This window comes from Chinchilla lanigera, unplaced genomic scaffold (assembly GCF_000276665.1).
Source record: "Chinchilla lanigera isolate Chin_1 unplaced genomic scaffold, ChiLan1.0 scaffold00063, whole genome shotgun sequence".
Taxonomy (NCBI): domain Eukaryota; kingdom Metazoa; phylum Chordata; class Mammalia; order Rodentia; family Chinchillidae; genus Chinchilla; species Chinchilla lanigera.
Window position 1 is genome coordinate 5223264 of NW_004955464.1, and position 26305 is coordinate 5249568.

The 26305-nt window shown below is 51.1% G+C and overlaps 1 protein-coding gene across 1 annotated transcript; it reads left to right on the forward strand.

Annotated features, from left to right (window-relative positions):
• Positions 1–9870: 9870 nt before the first annotated feature.
• On the forward strand, positions 9871–20467 carry Ldlrad1 (low density lipoprotein receptor class A domain containing 1). The gene is made up of 6 exons (XM_005398540.2): positions 9871–9973; positions 10291–10351; positions 13331–13456; positions 15209–15346; positions 15993–16121; positions 17111–20467. Exons 1-6 carry the CDS (start codon positions 9953–9955, stop codon positions 17257–17259), a joined length of 624 nt encoding a protein of 207 aa, XP_005398597.1. The 5' UTR covers positions 9871–9952; the 3' UTR covers positions 17260–20467.
• Positions 20468–26305: the final 5838 nt, after the last annotated feature.

Genomic DNA, 26305 nt, shown 5'->3' on the forward strand with positions numbered 1-26305 from the left:
TTTACGTTATTAAATCAGACATTTTAAAAATGTTTTAACTTTTAATTAAAATTATCCTCCAAAATGTATACAGGGTAAAAATGTTTCTGATCTTGGGAATTCCAACCAAAGGGATGAAAGGGGGCCTCCCTTTCATCTTACCTACAGCTAAGGTAACAATTTCACCTTTCGTTGGATAAGTGTAATCTAGCTCCTTGTTCCTGTGAGAAAGCACTGTCTTCACCACATAGAATGTCTTCCTGATAGTCTTGTTTGGGTCCTATGCAAATTCACAAGACTGTGGGTCTCTGATATAGGCGCCTCATCTGAGACGCTCATTCACATGCTACCAAAAAGGGATTTAGGCCCAGGATCCAAGTCTTTTCACAAAACACTCAGGCACTTTTTTGTAATAATCTAATGTCTTGTCTCCGATGGACCGGATGTAGTGGCACACACCTCTAATCCCAGCACTCAGGAGGCTGAGGCAGGAAGGTCACTGCGAGTTTGAGGCCAGCTGGGCTAAAAAGTGAATGCAAGGCCAAGTCTGGATTGCATAGGGAAACCCTGTCTCAAAATGACAAAAATTAAAAAAAATTGCTACAAGGATTGTCCAACAATCTACACTGCTGTTCAGTATATAAAACCTTGCTTTGTTACTCTGAGCTGGAAAGCAACTAACCCTAACCCTGACCTTCACCTTGTCTCAGCAAAGTGAGCCGCTTCTGTTGTGAGGTTTTTTGGTTTGGTTGGTTTGGATTTTTTGGCTAGGCTACACCCATCCCTTCTTTTTTTAGTTTGAGATAGGGTCTTACTGTCTTAGCTCAGACTGTCCTTGACTTTGCATTCCTGCCTTAGCTTCCCAGGTAGCTGTGATTACAGCTGTGTGCCACTGTGCCTGGCTCTATTACGATTTTTAAAATATATAAATTAGCTCTTTTAACTTCTATGGACTCTTTTTTTTCTCCCAGTACTGGGCATTGAACCCAGGAATGTTCTACCCCAGCCTTTTCTTTTTGAGACAGAGTCTCTTAAATTGCCCTAGCTGGCCTTGAACCCACGATCCTCCTGCCTCAGCCCCCAGAGGAGCTGGGATTACAGGCGTGCGCCACTTCACCTGACTCTTTCATAGGCTGAGCATAACCGGGTATGGTGGCGCACACCTGTAATCCCAGCACTTGGGAGGCTGAGGCAGAAGGATCATTGCGAGTTCAAGGCCAGCCTGACCTGCTTAGTGAGACCCTGTCTCAAAAAGAAAATAAATAAATAAACACAGGCTCTGAGTATTGTAGGACCACGTATTGGGAATCATGGGTCAAGAGATTTCTGGTTATCATTACCCCCGTACTAAGGCAGTGACTGTGCCTAATGTCCCGTTACAGCACACTTTGAACCAGCAGCTGGTTGAGACCCTAAATGCCAAGTCTAGTGCTAGGTGACAGGACTGCAGTAAGGCCTGGTGCCTGGCTCCAGCTGCTTGTCTCTGGGGAGAGACCCTGGTAATGATGCGGTAAGTTTGGTGGCTGGAAAAGCTTGAGAGAAGATGGCAACATGGGAGCAGTGCCTCTGCTTAACCTGGAGGGACAGGAAAGCCAGACAGTACTGGGAGGCAGTGTCGTAGGCAGTGGAGACGGAAGCTTGGATGCTGTCGGGCTTGGAGGCAAGGGGGCGGAGCTGCAGCTGGGTGAGTAGGCTGGGATACAGCACAGAAGCAGCAGTGAGCATGGGCGTGGTGACCCATGCTTGTGACCCCCGCACTTGGAGGCTGAGGCAGAAGGATGGTCACGAATTCAAAGCTAGCCTGCCAAAAAGGAAGAAAGACATATAGAGGACCTCATGGAACCTGGACTTGAGCAGAGGGAGCCATTGCAAGGGGTTGGACAAGAGGGTTATGATGTGAAGGAATCATCAGGCAGTGATGGGGAGGGTGGGCCAAGGGAGGCAGGTCCACAGGCCTGTGGCGCCTTAGCCCCGAGTTCTTTTTCTTTAATCCCTCATCTGCCCATTTCCGTTTTCCCTTTGTTTTACATCTGTATATCTCACTATGTAGCCCAGACTCGTCTCAGAATCTCCCTGCCTCAGCCTCCCTAGTGCTGGGGTTACAGGCGTGTGCCACCACACCCAGCTAGCTCTAAGGCTGTCTTTGCTCCCCTATGTTACTGTTTTTGAAGTCATCCGGGGACGAGTCTCTGGGGCCTGGTCCCAAGCTGAGTGCTGCTGAGCACACGGGAGGCTGCTGGGTGGATCTGGGTACTTGCTGCGCTATTTCCTGTTGGGCTGAGTTGTTCAACTATAATGCCAGTCAACTTACCTCAACCCGCAGGTCCAGGGGTGCCCACCGGCCTCTCCCAACTCAGTGTGGTCTTGAGCCTCACCCATGGGGTTTCCATTTCTAAGCAGGCCCTGTGGTCATGTTGGAGTTACCTTTTTAAATCCGCTTCCTTGACAGCTGCTCTGGAGTCTGGGTGGGGAATTGAGACCGTGGAAAAGGAGGTCCTCAAGGAGCTAAATGATGCAGTTAGCGCAGATTTCCCCACTGCTTGTAGTACTGAAATTCTGAAGCACAACTTCTATGCCTTTTCTAAAATTTGTAACTGTTGAAGACCGCTGCACGGATGTCATATTGGTGATGAAGTCACAGGTACTACAGGTACTGCTGTGGTCTGAAGGAACTGGGCTCACGGCTGAAGGAAGTGCTGTACTTACACGTTGGTGAAAATAATTTTCTCATCCAAGCGCACCAAACCCCTGGTTTAGGGGTTGTCCGTTTTCACTTTGTCATTTTAAGAGTAAATTATTTTTGTTTGCTTGCGCAGTTCTAAATTATTTGGGCTTATTTTACTGCTTCTTGCATTCTGTTTAAATTTGAATTGTTCTGACAATGTTAGAACTGCAGTAATTGAGGGCTTGGGTGGAAAGAAATCGGCCACTGATTGGAAATGAGAGGTTTCAACAAAAGCTCTTGATAAAGTGACCCGGAAGTGTATCCTGCCATTGTTACGAGTGCTCCAGATCTGTTCGTTTCATAAATGGTCCAATACTGTTTTGTTTTGTTTTGTTTTTTGGTACCAGGAATCGAACTCAGGACCTTGCACTTGCAGGCAGGTGCTTGTGACACTGAGCTATATATATATGGTCCAATACTCTTGTAAGAGTGCCTACTTGAATCATTTACAGTGACTCCCTGTGACATTGCCAGGGCCTTGCAGCAGTCTCACCGTGCCTACATGGATTTTTATAACCTCCCTGTAGGAAGCACGGTGGTCTCCACCATCTCCTTCTCAGAGCAGAGGAAACTGCTTCAGAGAGGCAGCCAGGAGGCCCAGAGTGCAGGGCAGAAAGACCACGGTGACACGCGCACCAGGCCTCTCCTCAATGGGTCCAGACGCAGCCCCCTTGGGTCCCTGGGTCCGTCTAACTGTGGTGCCCCCGGAGCGATGACAAGAATAAAGCTGGGCTAGCCCTCAAGAATATCTCACTGGAACAAACCAACGCATCCAGAACAAGCATCCTCCCCTCAGAGGGCCTCGCTTCACCCTCCACACATCTGAGGGAAGGGTTCTCATCCCCTTTCTGCAGGAGGAGCCAGCAAGGCTTAGGCCATGACTTGCCACCTTAGGCGTTAACCAGGCAGAGTCGATGAAAGCCTGGTCTGCTGGACTCCAGCTGTGGCCTGCCGACCCATGTCCAGGGCTCCCAGCCACAGCCAGGCTCAGGTGGAGACAGAGCCTACAGAACTGAGGAAAAGTGGACCCTGGGGTGGAGAGACGGTCCCAGAAGGCTCCATGGAGTGAGATTGTTAGCTGGTTTGGGCAAGAAAGATTTAGAAAGGTAGGGGGAGCCTGCAGAAGTCACCCTAACCAAGTGCCAAGTTACAAATCAGGAGAGAGATCCGTAGGCTCTGTAACAAACTTCAAATCCATTCTAAAGAGATCCCTAGACAGCCAGAGCCAGAGCTGCACTCAGGTCCCGACAGGGTGCCATGGACCAGCACTTCACGGTCTTTGGTTGACACAGTGCTGGCCTCTAGTTCTACAGTCAGCAAGAACTTCAGTGCCAGCCACTTGGCCTATCTGGAAGCCATCTACAACTTTGCGGAGGTCTTTAATGACCATTTCCACCGTGTCTGCAAGCTGGGCCTGGTGTTTACATGGCCGTGGGTGACTTGGCTAGAGACCAGCTGGACAAGGCCACTGACGGCTGCCTAGGATGAGGTCCAGCGGGGTCAAGTACACCCCTCCCAGCTGGCCAGTGCCTTCCAGAATCACCTGCTTGCTTCCCCTTTCCAGGTCTACGGCCCTTTCCTTCCTCATCTACAAAAAAGGGAACCCAGTTGGGTCTGAGCCACCAAGGAAGAGACCACCCCACTTCACTGGTCCCCAGCTGTGGGCAGAGCCCACCTGGCACGTCCCAAGTAGCTGTGCGTTTATTATATGATGTCCTGAATGTGTGACAAACCTGTTTCCTGCAATAAAGAAAAAATGTCACCGGTAGTGGCATGTGGCTCTACTCCCAGCTATGTGGGAGGCTGAGGCAGGAGGATTGCAAATTCAAGGCCAGCTTGGGCTACTTAATGAAACTCTTTCTCAAGATAAAGGGCTAGGGATGTAGTTCCATGGTAGAGCATCCCTGGGTACAATCGCCAGTACTACAAAAAGGAGGAGGAGGAGGAGGAGGAGGAGGAGGAGAAGTGGGCAGCATATATGAAAAAGCACTGCACTTTGGAGGACGTCCATATGACTGATGTAACTTTGAAAGGGCTGAATAGCAGCATAGTTCAGGGCAGGGCTTTTCAAATTTATTGTGCGTTTAGGTCTCTGGGGACTCTTGTTAGGGTGCAGATTCTGGCTTTGTGGATCTAGAGACTAGCTATAGAAACCCCATTTGACTCAGCTATTTCCCTTCTGGAAAGAGTTACAGACACCCAAGTACAGTGGTGCATGTACACTCATGTTTATAGCAGCACAGCTCTGCATGTCCAGAGACTATATTCCTAGCCCCACTGCCACCCCACGGCCGTGGGTGCTGTCGGCCTGCAGACCACACTTCTAAGTGGGGAGGCGGTCGCATCTCTTAAGCTGGCCTGGTTTGAAGCCTGGCTGTGAAACCCAGGCAAGTCACTCTGTGACTCAGTTGTCTCCTCTGTAAAATGGAGAACGCAGTGACCCTTCTTGCCTATGACTGGGGAGACTGAGTGGGCGAATATACAGAAAGCATGTAGAGCGGCACGTAGTAACAAAAGCAAGTACTCAAAAAATGTTGGCAAACATGGAAGCAGCAGGAAAGCTACAGAAGTGAAAGTGAAACCACCTCCCATTGCACAGGGAGGAGCCTGGCAAGTGTCCGGAAATCTGCCTTATTTATTTATTTATTTATTTAGACAGGGTCTGGCTCTGTAGTTCAGGCTGGCCTTGAACTCACTATGTAACTCAAGCTGGCTCAAACTGACAGCCGTCCTGCCTCAGCCTCCCAAGTGCTGGGTTTGCAGGCATGCAGTCTGGCGATTTCAAGGGCTGGGAAGACCAGGCCTCTTGTGCACTGCTGATAGGTGTACAGACTTAAGCACTTGGATGTCTGAGAAAGCTGGAGATGCCCCTGCAGGGTGAGCCTAGAATTCTAGATCTGTGTGCAACCTTTGCACACAGGACAAATGAGTACATTAAGATGATATTTCTGTTTTGTTCCTCACTTTTTTATTAGTACGTGTTTGCAGAACATGATGAGGACAGGCATCGTGGGGAATTGGTACATATGTATATATCACATCTTTTTTCTCTTTATTTTTTTTTTTACATAAGGCAATTTAATCCTTTTTCTTTCCCCTTTCCCCTCCTCTCTCTCCCTCTACTAGATCCCCTTTCCATCTATGAAAGGTCTACTTCCCTGTATCCTATCATCTTTTATTTTGCTCTTTAAATTATTTACACTTTGGGTTTCTTGTATAAGAGAAGCCATGTGATAGTTAATCTTCTGTGTCTGATTTATGTCACTTAGCATTATGGTCTCAAGGAGCATCCATTTTCCTACAGATGACTCAAATTTATCCTTCTTTGTGGCCAAGTAGTATTTCACTGTGTATATACACATTTTGTAATCCATTCATCTGTTGCTGTTGATGGACATATAGGTATATAGCTATTGTGAAGTGTGCTGCTATAACATGAGTATGCATGCTTTACTGTTTAATATGATGCATTTAACTTTCGGGGGAAGATATCCAGAAGGGAAATAGCTGGATCAAATGGATCCAGTATTAGTATTAGTTTTTTTGAGACTTCTTCATGCTGATTTCCATTGTGGTTATACCAGGTTACATTCCCACCAACAGCGTAGAGGCACCCCACTCCCCACCCCTGCAAGCTCACCAGCATTTTGGGGGGTGGGGTACTGAGAACAGAAATGAGGACCTCACCCTTACCGGGCAGGCGCTGGGCCGCTGAGCTAGCAGCCCGCATTTGTTGTTGTTTTTTCAGTGTGTGATGATGGTCATCCTTTCTGGAATAAGATAGAATCTCTGCTGTTTTGATCTCTCTCTCTCTCTCTCTCTCTCTCTCTCTCTCTCTCTCTCTCTCTCTCTCTCTCTCTCTCTCTCCCTCCCTCTCCCTTTCTCTCTCTCTCTCTTTCTCTTTCTCTCTGTGTCTTTCTCTCTCCCCTCTCTCTGCTTTGCACTTCTCTAGGGGCCAATTTTTTAAAATCAGATTTTATTGGTACATTTTAGATATACATGATGATCGCTTTCATCGTAGAGAATTTGCAACTGTACATGATACAACTGGGTTTATTTTCCCATTCCCCTACCCCTGCTTCAACCCCTCCTCCCCTCCCCAATTACAAAGCTTTGTTTCCACGTTTTCCTTCTTTTCTCATTTTTTTTTTTTTTTACTTTCCCCTTCTTCCCTCCCCATCTGAACATTTTCCTCCTATTTCACAATACCTATTATACACTTTGGTCCTTATTTACACTTTCGGTTTCTCACACCAGAGAGACAATGTGATATTTACACATGTGTCCAATTTGTTTCATTTAAGAATATGGACTCAATATGCATCCATTTTCCTAGTCTGCAGTCTAGTGGCCAAATTTGCTGAATATTTCTTTATGTATTTATTGGCCGTTGGTACTTCTGAAAGTGTCTATTCATTTCATTTTCCCATTTTTTGATTGGATCTTTTATTTTGGAGGAATCTGATTTTTTTGAGTTCTTCGTATATTCTAGATATTAGTCCTCTGTCCAACAAGTAGCTGGCAAATTTTTTTTCCCACTCTGTATGTTGTCTCTTCATTCTGTTGATCATTTTCTTTGCTGTGCAGAGGTTTTTAACTTGATATGATCCCATTTGTTGACTCTGGTGTTATTTCTTGTGCAACTGGGGTTGTTTCAGGAAGTCCTTGCTTATATCCACATCTCAAGAGTTTTGCCTATTTTTAGCCGGCTATAGTGGCACACACCTGTAATCCCAGCACTCGGGAGGCTGAGGCAGGAGTGCCATGAATTCGAGGCCCACCTGGGATATATAATGAGTTCAAAGCCAGCCTAAATTTCATAGCAAAACCCTGTCTCAAAAAAAAAAAAAAAAAAACACCCCAGATTTTACCTATTTTATTTTCCAGCAGGTTAAATGTTTCTGTTTTAACATTTAGATCTTAGATTTTAGTACATGGTGAGAGATATGGGTCTAGACTCAATCTTCTGCGTGTGGCGAGCCAGTTCTGCCAGCACCATTTATTAGAGAGGCTCTCTTTCCTCCAGCGTGTGTTTCTGGCTCCTTTGTCAAGATCAGACAGCTGATGTGGCTGGAGTCGTTTCTGCCTCCTCTGCCCTGTTCCGCTGACCCTCATGTCTGTTTCTGTGCCGTGTACCTTCGTGTGTTTTTCTTGTTGTTACTCAGCGCTGGAGCACTTGCCTCACGTGTACAAGACCCTGACTTCGATCCCTTGCACCGAAGAAAGGAAAGAGAGAAAGCGAAGAGAACAGCTGCCTGAGGCCACAGTCCCATGGTTCCCTGCACGCGTACACACACAAACACTGGCCTGGGAGGCCGACGCGGCATATTCCCTCAGGAGGCTCTGAAGGAGGAGGGGAGTAATGTGAGAGGGAAAAAAGAAGCCTTACATTTTGTCATATTTAATCGAAAAAAATCTGAAGCAAAGATGGTGAAAATTTACCGCTTGTTAACTCTAGCTGCTGGCCACGCGAGCATTTGTGATATCACCCGCCTCGATTTTATGTACTCCTCTTAAGTTCTTGAAATTTGTTTTGGGGCAGGGTCTGGGAAAGTGAAGACAGAGAGCTTGGCTTGGTGCTGGGTGAGGAGCGGGGCACAGAAATCCACCTGCTGGGGACAACTTGCCTCGGGAACGAGTGGCAAGGACGGTTAGGGGTAGGTGGGAAAGCCGAAGCTCAGAGAGGTGAAGCGGCTTCTCTGAGATCACACAGCTAGTGGTGAGGCCACATGGACCATCGGCTCCCAAGTTGTGCTCTTTTTTTGGTACCAGGAATCGAACTCAGGACCTTGCACTTGCCAGGCAGGCGCTTGTGCCGCTGAGCTATATCCCTGGCCCCTAAGCTGTGCTCTTGCCAGAAGTTAACCAACCCAGCGAAGCCTGGCAGGGTGGAGCTGAAGGATGCACAGTGCGGCCCCAGCCCTTGCTTCTCTGCAGTCCAGCCGCCTCAGGGCCGCCTCACCCTAGGACAAGAGCAGGAGCAGAAGGCCTTGGAGCGAGTCCCACCCGACCAGGAAGATGGGGCAGGAGCAGAGCGCGTGTCAGCGGTGCCCCAAGGAGCAAAGCGGGGCACTAGGGCTGGAGGGAGAAGGTGAAGCCACCGAGGCACTGATGCTGCCCTGCCACGCCCCCGAGGCTACCTGCTGCCCAGGCAGGAGTGCGTGCTGGGCCAGGGCGCCTTAGTTCTCCCTTCTGTGAAACGAGGCCATCACTACCTGGGAGCTGAGGCAGGAGGATTAGGAAGTGGAGGCAAAGGGACAGCCGGGATAACTTAGCAAGATCCTGTCCAAAAGAAGAAAAAGAAAAAAGAAAACCAAAAAACAAGGCCCTAGGCTTCGCCGAGGGCCTGGCAGCTCTGTGTCTGTTGTTTTCAGTGCCCCTCCAGCCCTCGCTACCTGAAGCTGCCGCTGGAGCTCTCTACCTGCTGCCCACCGTGCTTGTCTCTGTTTTTGTTGTTGTTTGTTTGTTTGTTTCTTGAGACAGGGTCTCATATGTAGTGCAGGCTGCTTTTGAACTCACTATGTAGCCCAGGCTGGCCTCAGACTTGGAGCAATCCTCCTGCCTCAGCCTCCCAAGTGCTAGGATTCCAGGCATTAACCACCATGGCACAGCTGAGAGCTTGGCAGGGCGCAGAGTGGACTGCGGACCCTAACACCAGGAAGCTGCCAAAGGCTCGCAGCCCTCGGGGAAGGGGAAGTCAGAGCCCAGTGGTCCCAAGGGTCAGGCAAGGTGGTGATAAACCAGCTCATACCCAAAGGTGAAACGTGCGTCAGCTCCACAGGGCTTGAAATCTCAGCTCTGCCATTACTCACGGTGTGGCTTCGGGCAAGTTACTTAACCTCTCTGAGCCCATTTCCTCCTCTGTCAGATGAGGAATCTTACCCGTTCCATAGTGTTATCCTGATGATCAAGTGAGGATAGTGTGAGGGAGCTGGGGTAGGGCCTGGAGCATAACAGCTGCTTAGGAAATAACAGCTGCGGCCCTTTCACCCAGCCTCTCCCCCCAAGGGTCAGGGCCTTGCATTTTCTCCCTCTCCGAATGCCTTGCTCATCGGCTGTACAGTAGCGGTAAGGATTCCAAGCCTGCAGTGTCACTCCAGAGCAGTGACGGGCCTAGCCTGGGCGGGTGCCCTGCCCCTGCCCTGCCAGGGAGGGTGCGGGGCGGGGCCAGGCCTGTGCGTCCTCTCCAGGCTCCCTGGAGACCCAGAGGGAGCTTGGCTCAGCTGGCCACACCAGCCCGGCGGAGACATGAACAAGATCTTGCCCCAGGTGAGAGACCCTAGGATGAGAGGATGCTCAGCCTGGCTTGCCTGACTGCCGGGGGCATCCTGCTCAGGTGGGCCACGCAGAGAGGCTGGGCCAGGGGAGCCATGTGGGGTGAAGCTGCTGAGCTGGGGTGCAGGGTGAGAAGAGGGCACAGGTGCCAGCGCAGAGGGGGAGCGGGCAGGCTGAGCCAGGGTGGGCAGTGTGTGAGAGCCAGAGGCCCCGTCTTGGGCTCTCGGTGACTGCTGACAAAGCCCATGGTCTCCCTCCTGAGGCTTGGGGCTCCCTCTCCTAAGCATGCCTGGCTCTGTTTTCCTGGGCAGGGACGAGCCAACGGCCATGCTGCTGCTGCTGCTGGAACCAAAGCCCGGCCCGAAAGAGAAGGTAAAGGGTGCAGGGCCCACGCCTGTGGGCTCCATGCCTGGGGTGCTGCCACGGAGCCAGGCATTTGGCTCCAAAGGCACAAAGAGGGCCCAAGACTTGTGCTGTCACTCTGCCCCTCACCCCCCACGTTTATGCTGTCAGCTCCCTGCTCCCAGCCTGGCCGTGCTGGCAGCCATTCACTTAATGGAACTGTTCCTTCTCTCCATGCATGTGCATTTATTGAGCACCTACTGTGTGCTCGGCATCTTCCAGGTGCTGTACTTCACGCAGAGCCCACCTGTAAGGTCAAATAATGCCCGAGTCTCATCCTGGACTCGGCGAGTGAGCCGGTGATTCTCTCTACCTCGGAGGGACACAGTGTGCCAGGATCACGCAGTTATGTGGTATCTATTCTGTGCACTGGCTCGCTGCGTGATGAACAGGCGCTTCAGCTGTATGAGGTAAAGGAAGGAGAATCGCACACTTAGCGCCTCCCGTGTGCCCTATCTTGGTCCCCATTTGATTCAGTGAGGAAACAGAAGCAGGTGACTGTCGCAGTGTGGCGGCTCCGTCCCTGGGAGGTGCTGGCATCCCACATCTCTTTCAAACCTCAGGGCCCCTCTGAGGCCCGGGCACTGTGACTGGGCAATAGCGTATAGAGGCAGCAGGCCGGGCAAGCAGGTCAGGGTCCCGCGGTTGGCGGCGAAGGCAGGGTGCAGCTTGACCTGAAGCCTCTGATTGCAAAGCCTTCACTGCTACACATCGGTGCTTGTTTATGCCCAGGTCCTGGCTTATGGTGGACACAGCTGTGGAACCCATAGCTTTTGCATCTGTTCAGGGAGGAGCGGCTTTGAGGGGGGGCATCTTCACCTAGGCACGAGCCTCCCTTCTGCCAGTCTTTCAAGTCTCCCGGTGACACCACCTTGAGTCCCCCTGGTGACGCAATCCGTGCTGTACACTCGTTTGGGGAGCAGCTCCCTGGGTGACCAGGACGCCTCTCCTCGCCGGCTTCCTGCTATCTTCCTGGTTACTTGTAGTTGCCAGAGGCAAGAGAGCCACCAGCCAGGCACAGGGATCACTGGTGTAGGTTTACACTGCCTCGGCCAGTGCACCCACGCGCCACTCCTCCTTTGCCTCTGCCTGGCGTGCCTGGCCCAGCAGTGTCCCCTCCTGCCTGCTCAAGTGACCACTGGCTCCAGAGGCCCCGCATTGAGTTCCTGAAGTGCTGAGCCTGGTACGTGCCTGGCAAGGGCTCTGCCCTGCACCACACTCCAGCCCTTCCTGCCACTCCCAACACCTGACACCGAGCAGGTGCAGGAGTGCCCGGTGGGTGGCTGTGGAAACAAATGGATTGACCACAAAGGACCCAAACTGAGGGCCACCTCTGCCTCCTGACTCTCAGGGGCAAGTGCGGTCAAAGTGTTCATTAAGCGCCTACCTCATGCTGGCTCTGAGCTGCTGACCTGAGCCGGGAGCAGGCCTGCGGGTCATAGGATGAGCCAGACCGGCTCCTGTCCCTTCCTCTTGGCACAGGGCCTGCCTAGGACAACCACACTCCACCTCTCCTTCCTGGGTGTCCACAGCCTGTCTCCTAGGTGCAGCTGTGGGCTCTCAGAGGGCAAGGCCATCTACGTCACACACAGCTCCTTCTGTGCCCACTTGAGAGCAATGCACCCTGAGGACTCTCAACAGAGCTTTCTTCCAAAGCACAGTTCTATCTCAGAGTGCAGGGTCACCTTGCACTGCTAACCCCGCTGGGCTAGAATAGAGCCTGGCACATAGCAGGCACTCAATAAATATGAAGAGGGCTGGGGTGTCACTCAATGGTAGACACTTCCCTGGCAGGTGCAGGGTGCTGGGTTCCATCTCCCATGCTGCAAATAATATTAACAATAATAATAATAAACTGAAAAATAAACTCTAACAGTGGCTTGCATCTAGCACTGATTGCATGCAAATCCTGGTCCAGTACACTAATTCAAAAAAATTAATTCTGCAATGGCAAGCAGAAACTCCAAAACAACACCCAGGATTTGGAGGCGGATTTATTGACGTTGATGGGCACCGATCTGGATCATTCCCAGAATATCCAACCCTGATCTCTGGTGGTCTAGGGCTTTTATATGATGCACAAGCAGGAGGTACAAAGGAGGTACCAAGGTGAGACCGAACAGCCTGGAAGTTCTTCTGATTAGCCAGCAGGGTGAGATCATCAGTTACAAGGGTAGATTAATGAACATCATGAAGTTCATGAAGCTGGGTACAATGGTACAATCAGGCATCCTGCATGTTTGGTTATGCTCTCGTGGTTACCAGGGTCAAGAAAGTAATTACAAAGCCATGAAGCAGTTACAGAGCTAGGCAGTTTCAAAAGAACAGAGTTTTAAAAGGAGCAATTTCTCTTGTACAGTTTTTCCCCTTTCCCTTCCAGTAAATTCTAAAATAGCTATTGTGCGCCCATGTTCCACATGGGGAAACTGAGACACAGAAAGGTGAAGTGATGTACCCTGTGGCCTGGGTAGGAAGTGGTAGAACTGGGATTCTAACCAGCATCCTGCTGGGCTCCAGAGCAGACAGCTGGGCTCGTGGAAAGGGCACGGTCATGACGTCACGCTGGTATGGACTCATGTGCACAGGTGGACCTAGACCTTTGCTTCTCTGAGCCCTAGTTTCTTCATTGCTAAAGTGCAGCTTTGAAAGAGACAGGAATGAGGCTTACACAGGGCCTGGCAGCAGCTGGGTATACAGGTGTCCATCTTTCCCTCTGTCCCAAGGAGGTCACCTGGCGAGGCTGAGGGGCAGAGCCTGCCAGGGTGGCAGCTGGTGGCATGGGATGCACAGGCAGAGCTGCAGAGCATCATGGGGCATGGAAGTCCTCCCACCCCCCAGCAGCCCTCCCTGCCCTCACGCCTTGGTGCCAGAGGGCTGCTGGCAGGGGCAAGAGCCAGGAGGAACATGGCCTGGTGCTGGCACCAACACCACCTTTCCTGCCCCTCACAGGAGGCCGTGGTCCCTGCTGCTCACGACGGGGAGCCTGCCTGTCCGCCCTCCTGCTGCTCCTGCTGGCCACGCTTGCTGCCCTTGTCATCCTGGTCACCAGCCTCGGACTCCCGTCCCGAACGCCAGGTGGGGAGAGGGTGGTCAGACCTGCTGGGCACAGCCTGAGGTTGCAAGGCCACGGGAGCCCTGACTGCCTGGCTTCTCCAGCAATCCATTTTTGGCCAGTGCCTTCTGAGGCAGACACAAACCCACGCATCCTGTGCCCGCACACGGATGCCCATGGTCCAGCCGGAGCCCCCAAGTCCAGCATATCTGCGTTCCTGCGAGGGTCCAGCTCCCACTGCACCTCCTCCTGGAAGCCTTCCCTGACTGCAGGCTGGGTTGCGAGCCTTGTCTCAGCCCTCACAGCCCCACACTTCTCTTACCCTGGCCCAGCCGCCCCCAGCGCCCTCTCCCTCTGTGTGTGTCTGCCACAAAGACTGGGCCGTGTCCCGCACCTCCCTGCAGCCCTGGCCTCAGGGGTGAACTCCCTCCACGGTCCCCGCCCTTGGGAAGGTTTCAGAGAGCCTCGAGGACATGAATCCATCGAGCCCGCCAGGGCAGGACCCAAGCGCTGGAAGTCAGGAACAGGGGCTCTGGCCAATGTGAGAGGCAGAGTGGGCACCTGGGGGAGGTGAACGGGGCCCAAGTGAACAGGGAAGTGGAGACGCTTGGCAGAGAGTCAGGAAGGGCAGGGGGCACGGGGAACAGCGTGTGCTGGAGGAGGCAGGCGGAGACTGCAAGGCGTGGGTAGAAAGGGCTGACGCATGCGTGGGGCCAGGTGCGCAGGCCCCATGGGGTCCCGATGCAGGGGCCATGGGAAGGGGACAGAGCGGGAGGTGCTGTCTCCAGATCTGCTTCCTGAGAGTTGCCGCTGTAGCTAGACGGCCGGGGCAGTAAGGGGGTGAGGAGAAGCAGTGGGGTAAATTCACAGGAACGGGGGCACAGCAGAGCTGTGGATCCACAGGAAGTGTGGACGCGTGCCTGAGTGTGATGTGTGCGTCCACACCTATGCCAGTGTGTTTGCAGGTATCCATATGTGTGTGTACATGTGAGTCTGTGTATGCAGGTGAGCACACGCCTGTATATGTTGGTGACGGTATGAGCGTCCCTGTGAGCTGGCCCCCCTCACACCAACCATGGTACCTCCAGGAATCGAGACGTGGCTCACACACGCATGATGCACATGGACAGACCTGCTGCCGCCGTGGTTATCACACACACACGCGCGCGCGCAGTCTGCTTGGCTGGGGAGACCACGGCTCAGCCGCCAGTCTCTCTGCCGTGACTCTCCGGGGCCGCCCCAGGGGTGGGTGGCCTGCCCCTCCCCTAGTGGGAGGCTCATGGTGACACTTTGCAGGGCTGTTGGGGAGACAACAGTTTAAACATGCAAAGGTGCTTTGCAGCCTGTGGTGCCCGGATGTAAGGGACTGTGACCTACCAGCCCCCAGACAGCCCAGATATATCGCATCTGACAAGCTTACAGGGTACCAGGGTGCCCACCAGTAAAGGCACTTTGCCAAGCAGAACACTGCTCTCAGAGCAGCCTGTGGGATGGCGGATAAGTTGTCAGGAAAGGCGAGAACCATGCCTTCTCTACGTGTATCCTCAGAGATGTATTTATTTAAACCCCACACACCCACAGTGTGCTATGGATCCATTTTACAGATAGAGAAGGCAGCTCCTCTGCCCAAACTCGCAGACGGTTACGCTGAACCTGGACATCAATGCCACTGAGTCCCAGAGCCTCCCCGGGCCTAGCTCCGGGTGGCCCTCAGGGCCTGCCCCTGCCCGGCTAGGTGCTTCTTTGACCTTTACGGCCTCCTCCTGTCCACTCAGGGGCCCAGGCCTGTGTGACACCGACCAACAGGACAGGCTTCCTGTGCCGTGACAGGAGGAGCTGCATCCCCGCCAGTGGGGTGTGTGATGGCCGTCGCACTTGTCCGCACGGCGAGGACGAGGACGAGAGCTTATGCCGTGAGTGTCTGTTCAGTGGGGCCCGGCTCTGGCTGGGGCCCCCGGGGCAGCTCCTGCTTCAGTTCCCCTGCAGCACCAGATTTGAGGGTGTGGCGCCTGCATCCAGGACGGTCACACGTGGCCGCCTTCACAGTAGGTGTCCTTCACCCAAGAGCCTGTCTGCACCCTCCAGCGGAGTTCAAGGGCTGCTCCTTCAGGAAGCCGCCCTGACTCCTGGCCAAGTTGAGGACCCTCCCTGGGGTTCCCCCAGCCCCTGCTCCTCCCTGTGGGCCAGCCTTGGGCATACTGGTGTCGCATCTGCCACTCTGTCACCCTGTGGACGCCTCTGGGCAGGTCTAGTCTGCTTGCCCTTGGGGCCCGGTGCTTGGCGTGACTTGCTGAGTGAATGAGCAGATGAATAAGTGGGGAGACCTGGCCGTTCTCAGGGAGCTCACAGCCGGCCTCGTGGGGTCAATAGAAGCAGGAGTCAGTGTGGACCCTCAGCAGGCATGGTGGGGACGCCTCTCCCTTCCGCTCGACCTCCTCCCAGGAGCCCCTCGAGCCTTCCCGGGATGGGAGGGAGGTGACCCTGAGTCTGGCAGCTCTAGATGGCCCCGAGGCAGCTGCAGCTGAATGTAGACTCTTCTGGCCCGGCCTGGCTCCGCAGGAGACGTGCCCCGGAGCCTCCCCAGCTTCCTCGTGGCCCGCTGCGGAGACCCGGCCTCCTGGATCTACTCTGACCAAAAGTGCGACGGGACCAACAACTGCGGGGACTGCTCGGATGAACTGAGCCCAGGTGGGGTCGCCGCACTGGCTGGGCAGGAGCAGGAGGCCAGGCTGCAGCCAGAGGGCAGATGCGGGCCAGAGAACCTCCACGTTCCCCTGCTGCATGCCTTCTGCACTCCTGCTTGAATACCTCCAGGGTGGGGTGCTCACTACCACTCCAGCAGCTCTCCCTGGAGGTTCGTTCTCCATATGGAGAACTTCCCTCCGAGGATGGTCATGCAAGGGGTGCTGGCATGGGGTCTGGACCTGGGTCTGGACCTGGGTCACCCTCACCGCCTCCCACCAGCCCTGCAGGGAAGGTAGGGAAGGGGTCACAGACCCCATTTGCATATAGGGAAACCAGAGCTCTGAGAGCAGAAGGGACAACCTGAGGCAGCAGGAAGGGAACCTGGGTGTGTACCACCTCTGAGGGCCTTCTCTAGACTCCTTTAAATCTCTTCCCCAGGATTCAATCAACAAACGTGCTCTAAGCACTGTTGGGCCAGGGCCCGCTGCCACAGGGATAGGGGACAATCCGGGTCGGGCACAAAAGAATGCACAAAAGGGAGTGCTAGGGCTCCAGAGCGATCGAGGCAGACTTCTCAGAAGAGGCAGCCTTGGAGCAGGCCTCAGGGAATAGACAGGGCTCACAAGCCTGGGGGGTGGTGTGAGGAGGCCAGCGACGGGTGGGAGGGAAGTCCGAGGGGCACAGGGCAGGGGGAGGCTGGGGGTGGGTGAGGGAGGAGGAGGTGGGGGAGAAGAGCTGCTCCCACTAGTATCTGGGCACTGCCTGTCCTCTATCGCTCTGAGCAGAGGCTCAGACAGGACGAGCGAGGTCAACTGCCTAGGAGTTGTAAAGCCCGGCTTCTCTCGGCCACCAGAAAACCAGGAATGTGGCCAACCCGGGTCAGCTGGGGTGGGACTAGGGAGCTGGGGCAGGCCGCAGATCTGGGCAGGCCCCAGGGTACAGGGCGTTCCGGAACACAGCAGCCACCCTCCTGCCGGCTCTTGTCTCCCCAGTGACCGCGTGCCCGCCCTGCGGCCCTGGGTGGTGGCACTGCCCTTCCACCTTCTTCATGTACTGCGGCTGTGTCCCGAGGACCCTGTGCCAGGACGGCACGCAGCACTGCTCAGACTGGTCCGATGAGTACTCCTGTCCACAACCCTGAAGGGCGTCCACGCCAGCCAGAGGCTGCTGGGGATGGCGCTGATGACTGCTCATGCACAGCCTGAACCCTGGGCCGCCAGGCCAGGAAGGCGCTTTCAAAATCATCGCATGGAGTGTGGGGTGTAGCTCGATGGTAAAGCACTTGCCTAGCACGCCCGAGGCCCTGGCTCCCGTCCCAGCGCTGCAGAACAAAGCAAAGCACAGTGGGCTCGTGGCACCTGCACGTCACCTATAACTCGGAATCGCCTCTCCTACTTCCCAGTGCCTCAGCCTCTCCCCGAATGCCTGTATCGACAGGGAGTTAGCTCTCTGTCAGGTCCGGCACCTTCAAACAAAGATGAGAATCTGCTTCTGTGGTTTTAGCTCTGTCAGGGCCCACACAGAGGAAATGGGCACCTCTGCTCCAAGACAGGTTTGCAGCTTCTGATCTTGTCACTCCCTGGAAAGATCAGTCTGGGCCCTTGCTGCCGAGCTGAGGAGTTTGGCCGTCCTCCAGGATGGCGCAGAAGTGAAGCACATGCCACTTCCTGCCCTGCTGGTACCTAAGGCAGAGGGCGCTGGGCCTTCCTTGCTGACTGGTCACGTGAGATTCCACGGGAGGAAGTGCGCTTGTCATCCTGCCAGCAGGAAGCGCCCCAGAGACTTGCCTGTGGAACAGAAGATGTGCGGGGAGGATGGCTGCAGGACCCCTCACCACTCTGTCCTCTCCGCCAAGCTCCCCTCCCCCCACCCCAGCTGCCAGCCAGACAGCCTTGGCTCCCAAAGAAAGGACCGGAGCCACAGTGAGCTGCTTCTCAGCCTCTTCCCACTTCACACACCCAGGCAGGCACGGACAGATGTCTCCCCTAAACAGGCGGGGAAACTGAGGCGCAGGGTGAGCGACCCAGCCAGGGTCTCACAGCAAAGTCAGGGCTAGAACCGGGACTGAGACTCATAAGCCACACCCCAGCCCAAAGCCTTTGTCGCTCTCCAGGAGCCCATGCCTGGCTGGGCTCAGAACGTGTCCTGCACTCATTCTGGAGACATGGAGAGAGATGTAGATTCCAGACAAGGGGAGGGCTCCAGTCAGAGGAACAGATCTAACACTATTTTGCTTTTATAGCTCAGTCTCCTGTGAATTTTGAAATGGAAATGGGCGTCAGAGAGAGTGGCGCGCCATGCTTTGCTCATTGCCCCACTCCTTTCTCTGGCACACTCTGCCTACGTGGGCCAAGTTGGGGTGCCGGGCTCCCAAAGATGAGGCCTGGGAATAGAGGCTGCACCTCACGTCATGGAGGGGCAGGTGGGACAGCGGGAAAGGCTGGGCCCCAAGGGGTGCCGCTGCGAGCCAGGCCATCCCATTTCTGACTTGATCATCCAGGGATTACGGAGCGCTCCTAGGTGCTGCCTGAGGAATGAGAACGTGCTCTGGGGCCTTCGGCTGAGTTTCTCTGCGACTGCAGCCTGAGCGGGACCTGCAGAGCCCCGGCCCACCTCGGCTCCCCAGGGTTGTGTTGTGCCTGCTGACCAGGGAGCCTCCCTCCCACAGACTATGGCGGGAGGTGGGGAAAGGGTAACATGGGGAACCCCAGCCCCTCAGGAGGGCACGGGGTATGCAGAGCTCAGCCAGGAAAAGTCCACCAGCCAGAGCGGGCAACGCCCCGGGTGGGGGAATAGGAGAGGAGCAAGAGAGGGGAGCGGATCCTGGAGGGCTCAGCCGGTCACACTGCACTCTGAGGGCAGTGGGGTGTCAGTGGAGCCCTAACCAGAGAAATGCCTGTTTAGAGTCCCTAACACGTCTCCCTGGACAGGCAAGGTAGCCAGCTGGCCTGCACTTAGTCAGGGACAGAGCCAGGCAGCCGGCCTCTGAAGCTGGGTTGGCTGTCCCGAGTTGCCTCATGGTTAGGGGATCTCTGCTTCTTCAGAGAGGAAGGAGTCAAAAGCATGGAGGGCACAGGAGTGGGCACCCTGAAGCTGAGAAGTGGGAGTCCCAGGTGCCCGAGGGTGTGGAACAGCTTGGCTTCCAGGCTGCAGAGAGGGACCTTGCCTGAGGGGCCAAGGTTTTAAGCAGGAGGAGTACACTGATCTGCTTTGGAAAGGGCTGCAAAGAAGGGTGAGGAAGGGTCCTGAGACAGGCTAACTGCTGGGCTTCTGGGAGGACTAGGAGAGATCCAGAAAGAGCAAAGCTCCCTGCAGAAAAAGTGGTGCCCCGTGCTGTGCTGGCAGCTGTCACAAGTATTAGCAGCCAGCGCTTAGGGAGAAGGTCTGATCTCTGGAACCTCGTTTTCTCCAGTCTTCACAAGCACTCCGGAAACCTGGTTTGGTTACTCCACTTTCTAGGGGCACAGAGAGATAAAGGTAGTGGCTAGGATCACACAGCTTTTAAGATGCAGATTCAGGAGCTAAACTTTCATGCACTCAAAATCAGAGCCCACCTGTGCTGTCTCCGCTGTCTCTCTTGCTGTCAGCCAGGGCTCCCCAGGGGCAGCTGAACCCAGGCCAGGGGCTCGGCCTGAGAACAGCTGGTGGCTGGCGTTGGCAGCAGAGCCTGCGTTTGTTCTGCTTTGTCTATCAGTTCTTCCACTCCGAAAGGAACATGTACGGTACTACTCTCCAAGCTGCACTCCATAGGGAGGCCTGGGAGAGGAGGAAGAGCAGGCTCTCCCCTGGAGCGGCAGCAGAGCAGCCTGGGCCAAGCTACGCAGCCAGCATCAATATTTGCCCTCTCCCTGCCTCCCGGGCCCTGGCTCCAAGATCAGGACTTTGAGTACAACAGGTTTTTCTCTGTGCAAACACGCAGGGATAGATGAATGGAATTTAAAGGGGCTCAGGCTGGGCCCCAGGGTCTGCGTTGGAAATCTGGTCTGGTTTAACTGTGTGCCGTTACTGTTTGCCAGGGGCTGTCTCTTATCCTTAGACACACAGCCACAGACATCAGCTCGGGCAGGGCCCTCAGAGCATAGCCTGGCTCTTGACAAAAGAGAATACTGCTTCCCCAGAAGGGAAGGGGACCTGCCCAAAGTGGCACTTCCTGGTGGCTGTCACATAGTCACACAGTGGTCCCCTCTTGTCTGCGGGGTACATACATTCCAGGGCCCCTAGTGGATGGGCAAAGAGCACCAAACCCTGCATGTACTATGTTTTTTCCTAGGATAAAGTTTAATTCATAAATTAGGTACAGTAAAAGATCAACAGCAACAATCAGTAATAAAATAGAACAGTTATAACAACACACTGTAATGAAATTTCCAGCATCACTTCTTTTGTGTTTTGGGGCCATTATTAAGTAAAATAAGGGCACCTGAACCCAAGCACTGCACTAATGCAATAGCCCATGTCTGGCTCATGCCTGTAATCCCAGCACTCAGGAGACTGAGGCAGGAGGATCATTGCAAGTTCGAGACCAGCCTGAGTTAGAGTGAGCTCAAGGCCAGCCTGAACTGCAGAGCGGTCTCAAAGTGACCAAAAAAAAAAAAAAAAAAAAAAAAAAAAAAAAAATAGCCCATGGCCATGAAGAGACCGGTGGCAGGTAGTATAGGTGGGTGGATCTGCTGTAAAAGGCACAACTCACATCCAGGAGATCTTACCACACTACTCAAAATAACACAGTATTTTAAACTTATGAATTGTTTATTTCTAGACTTTTCTATTTCATATTTTCAGAACACAAATAACCACAGGTAACTGAAACTTTAGATAGGAGGAGCATGTATATATGTATGTATGTGTATAAATTATATACATTAAGTACACAATTTTTTCTCAGTACTGGGAGTTAAACTTAGGGCTTTACATATTCTAGGCAACCACTCTGTCACTGAGCCACATCCCAGCCTTTTCTTTTTTTAAATTTTGAGACAGGATCTCTAAGTTGCCCAGGCTGGCCTCAAACTCGCAATCTTCATGCCTCAGCCTCCCAAGTAGCTGGGATTATAGGTATGCGCCACCATATCCACCTGAAATGCACAAATCTTAAGTGAAGTAATTCAATGATGTTTCCTTAAAGCAAGTGTCTTAGTTACTTCCTTGTTGCTGGGACAAAATACCCAACACTCACCAGTGGAAGGAGGAGAGGTTTATTTTGGCTCATTATCTGTAGAGGTTTTAGTCCATAGTCAGCTGGCTCCAAGGCAGGTTGGAATGGCAGAAGAGAAACAGTCCATGGCAGGTCTGGCAGGAAATAGCAGCCTTCCTCCTCCTTTCCCTTTTTTTTTTTTTTTTTTTTTTTTTGGTTTTTTTCTCCGGTACCGGGAACCAAACTCAAGACCTTGCGCTTGCCAGGCAGGCGCTTTTGCCGCTGAGCTAAATCCCCAGCCACCTCCTTTCTCTTTTTATTCCATCCGGGCTACAAGCCTATTGGTTGGTGATACCCAGAACCAGAGCGGGTCTTCTCTCTGCAGTAAATCTATCAGCTGACCCAGACCTATGCTAAACCAATCAGTGGACTAATCCAGTATCCACACCTTGATTCAGTATCACACACCCAGAATCTCGTGTCACACACCTACAATCCAGTCACCTCCCCAAAGCCCCACCTATGGATGCATGAGGCTTTGGGGGGCCACCTAAGTATAAGCCATAACAGCAGTTTCTTTTGAGGTATAACTGACATACAATAAACTATATGAAATTAAAGTATACATTTTCCTTGTCTACTATAAGAAATAAAAAGGAGGAAAGACTTGCAGCAAGGACAGGCTTTACTGAGATAAAGACCTGACAGGGGCTGCTGGCTGCCAAGTGCTGGAAGAGCAGCCCTCTCACAGCGCAAGAGGATGAGAAAGGGGAGCAGAGGAGGAGGAAGCTGGAAACGAACTAGAATTAGGTCATCTAGTCCATGGACATGGTCCACCTTGCATTTACATGTTTCCCTTTTCTTCTGAAACCAAGTGCCTCTTGGTCTAGAATGGTCTGTTCTCTAAGCAGGACTTAGGCCAGGCTGGTTCATTAGGAGTGCTGATATTTTTACAAGGCTGAAACAATGCCAAGAAGCGTCAGAACCCATGGAAAGCCATCTCTCGGGCTTTTCCTTACATCCGCACCATGTTCCATCACGAGTAAGACCAGGAACACGTTGTTCCCCCTCAAAAGCTCCCCAGGGCCCTCTGTGATCCCTCACCCTCAACCCCACACTCTCTGGCCACCGCTGATTTTTTTTCTGTTGGTACAGAATACAGCACTTCGCACTTTCCTGGACTGTGATAGACACGGGGCCATACAGAATGTGCCCTCTCGCCTGGCTTCTTTCACCCAAACAGCTGTTACAAGACTTACCCATGCTGCAAGCATGTCACTATTCATTATTCCCGGTGTCCAGTAACACTGCACTGTGTGGTTTACCGCAATCTGTGGCTGAAGGAACATTCTTCCTCTCGTGCAATGCTGGGGGTTGAACCTGGGGCTTTGGGCATGCGCAGCAAGCGCTGTACTGCTGAACAGCGTCCGGCCCTGAAGAGATGCATTCCTCACTCACTGATGGCCTTCCGGTAAATCCCAGCTTGGGATATTGCAAATAAAGCTGCTGTAATCATTTACACATGAATCTTCATATAGACATATGCTTTCATTTATCCTGAAGCAACAAATAGGAGGGGGATGGCAGATGTGGTAGGTCGATGCCTAACTTTTCGTGAACTCCCCTGTTTCCCAAAGTAGTTGTAGTATAGACAGCTATGTTAGGTAGAAATGTTATAGGCAGTCAGACAAGGAGAGGCCCTCAAAGGAGTCAGAGCAGAAAATAAGAACACATTACAACTGCGACTGGAGGTGCATTGGTTGAAGGCCAGGCCTCAAGATAAAGATGGAATCACTACACCTACATATCTCCCCGAGGGAAAAAGAATAATGATCAATATCCTACATAGGTATTAGCCACTCAGGTGGGGGACCAAGACCTCCCGACCCATCCCTTCCAGGAAAGGTCCTTCTTTCCATGCATACTTGCTACGTGACTCACTTCCCCACTGATCAGTGTTAGCCACACAGCTATACTCACAATAGTTCTGTCCCACCTTATAGCCGCCACCTCGTGATTTTGTACTCACCTCCTGGTTTTGCTCTATAAACTTCCTTTACGTAGTTTGCAGGGAACCCACTTCACAGGTCCCCCTCCTGTCTCTCTCTTAACCTTTATTGTTCCTTAAATTCATTCTTCAGTTTTGGGGAACGTGAACTTGGTGTATCAGACATCTAATAGGTTGGGAGTTATAACATTTCCCTTGTATCATTTGGAAGCCCTGTATCATGCCTATACCAGTTGTATCATTTTCCCACTGTGAGAGCGCAAGAGCTCCTGCTCCACGGCCTCACTGATACGTCGCGGCAGGCTCCTCTGCCTGGTGTGCGGTGGCATCTCTCTGTGCCTCTGCTCTGCACGTTCCCAGTGACTACAGAGCCCCCGGCATCTTCTCATGGGCTGATTCAGCACCCACAGGTCTTCCTTGGTAAAGGATCTACTCAAATCTCTTGTCCATTTTTATTTTTTTTTTGTCTTGTCCATTTTTAATAAAATTGCTTGTTTGTTTGTTTGTCTGTTTTAGTTTTTTTTGAAATAAGGTCTCACCATGTAGCCTAGAACTCATACTGGCCTTGCGCTCACGGGTGATCCTCCTGCCTCAGTCTCCCAAGTGCCTGGATTATAGGTGTGTGCCACCATACCCAGTTACTTTACATATTCTGAATGTGCATCCTTATCAGATGTATGAATTGCAACTATCTCTCCCAGTCTGTCTTCTTATTTTGTAACAATGTCTTTCAAAGAGAAGTTCTTTATTTTGATGAAATCCAATTATCAACTCTTTTCTTTTATGTATCATGCTTTTGTTACTGTATTTAAGAATTGTATGCTCAACCTAAAGTCAAAATATTTTATCCTACATGTTCTCCTAGAAGGTTTCTAGTTTTAGCTTTTATAACTAGGTCTATAATCCATTTTGAGTTATTTTTGTGTAAGATACAAGCAATGGATCACAGCTGTTGTTTAGGGAATCCAATTCTTTTAGCTCTGTTTGCTGAAAAGGCAATCATTTTCTACTGAACTGCCTTTGTACCTTGTAAAATTCAGTTATCCATATGTGTGTCATCCTCTTCTCCTGTTATCTATCTCAGTGCCTAAGCCATACCATCTTCATTCCTGTAGGTTTATAATAAGCCTTGAAGTCATGTAGTGCTAATGCTCCTACCTTGGTCTTTTTCAGCTTTGTTTTGGATATGCTAAGCCCTTTGCATTTCTGTATGAATTTTAGAATCAGCTTTCTAATTTCCATAGAAAATTGCTTCTGGGATTTTGACTGGGATTGCATTGAATCAATTTGGAAAGAAATTTCCCTTTATTTCATTCTCTTTTATTTTGCTCAGCAATTTTTGAGAATTTTCAGTGTTCAGGTTTGCACACGCACTGTCAGATTCATGTACATTTCATACTTTTTGATAGGGAGTTTTTATTATAATTTCCAACTTTTAATTGCTAGTGTATAGAAATACAATGAATTTTGTATATTAATCTTTTATCCTACAACCATGCTAAACTCATTTAGTATATCTAATAGACTTTTTTGTTGATTCTATCAGATTTTCTACATAGATCATCATGCCTTCTATGAAAAGACAGTTTTGTTTTGTTTTTTCATTTTGGTCCAGATGCCTTTTATATTTTTCTTGTCATATTGCACTCGCCATGGACAATGCTGAATAGAAATAGTAAGAATTGACACCCATCTCTGTTCCTGATATCAAGGAGAAAGCAGGCTTTCACCGTTAAATATAATGTTATAGCTGTAGGTTTTCATATACGATCTTTATAAGGAAGAAGATGGCTTTTTTTGGAGAAGTGTGCTTATATTCCTACAAAGCTGAAAGTTTGTATCAGGAAAATTTGTATCAAACTTTGTCAAGTTCTTCTGTACATGTGCAGAGATTATCTGTGTTTTTTTCATTAATATAGTGAATTTCATAAGCCAATTTTTTTTTTTTAAGATTAAAGTTACTTTCCAGGGTATGGCTCTACTTGGCTATAACACATCATTCTTTATATGCATATATTGTTGGATTCTGTTTACTAAAATTTTGTGAAGAATTTTTGCATCTGTGCTCATGAGGGATATCAGCCTACATTTTTCTTTTCTTGTAATGACCTTATCATGTTTTATTTAGGGTCAGAGTAATGCTGACCTAGCAGAATGGGTTGAGAACCATCTCCTCTTAGCATCCTGAAATAGTTTATATAGAATCAATATTCCTTGGATGCTTAGTGAATTCACTAATGAAGGCATCTGGCTTCAAATTCTGTATAAAAGCTTTTAACTACAAATTCAACTTTTTTCCGAGATATACTGGTATTTAGATTATCTGCTTTTTGAGTGATATTTGATAATGTCTTTTGGAGAACGTAACATTTCTTCAAAGTTAAGTTTATTGGCACAGAGCTGTTGATAATATTCCCTTATTATTATTTTATATCAATAAAGTCTGCAGAAGTGCCACCTCCTTCATTCCTAACCTTAGCAACTTATCTTTCCACTCTTTTTTCTAATCAGTTTTTAGCTAGAGTTTTATTAATTTTTCTCTTGTTCTCTCTCCCTCTCTCTCTTTCTTGGTAGAAATAATCTACCATTCTGAGTGCATTTGGCAAGAACATATATTCTTTCTCTGTGGGATTTTATAAAAATCAGGTCAAGTTATTTGATAGTATTCAAGGCTACTCTATCTTTGCTGATTTTCTATCCTCTCCTTCAATTGGTTATTGAGAGAGGGCTGTGAAATTCTTCAACTAGAATTGTGGACTTGTGGAATTGTCTATTTTCCCTTGCAGGTTGACCAGCTTTTGCTTCATGCAGTCCAAAGCTGTGTTCGTAGGTGCACAGCACTTAGGGTCTGTCAGGTCACTGACCCATTTGTCATCATTTTTTCTTCAAACTACAGGACTTTCAACTTCTCCACATTCTCACTGATTCTCTCCATTATCTGTCATTTTTAGTGTAACCCTCCTTGTGGGTGTGAACTAGCATTAACTGTGATTTGATTTGCATCTGATAGTTTTTTTTTTTTTTTTTTTTTTTTTTTTTTTTTTT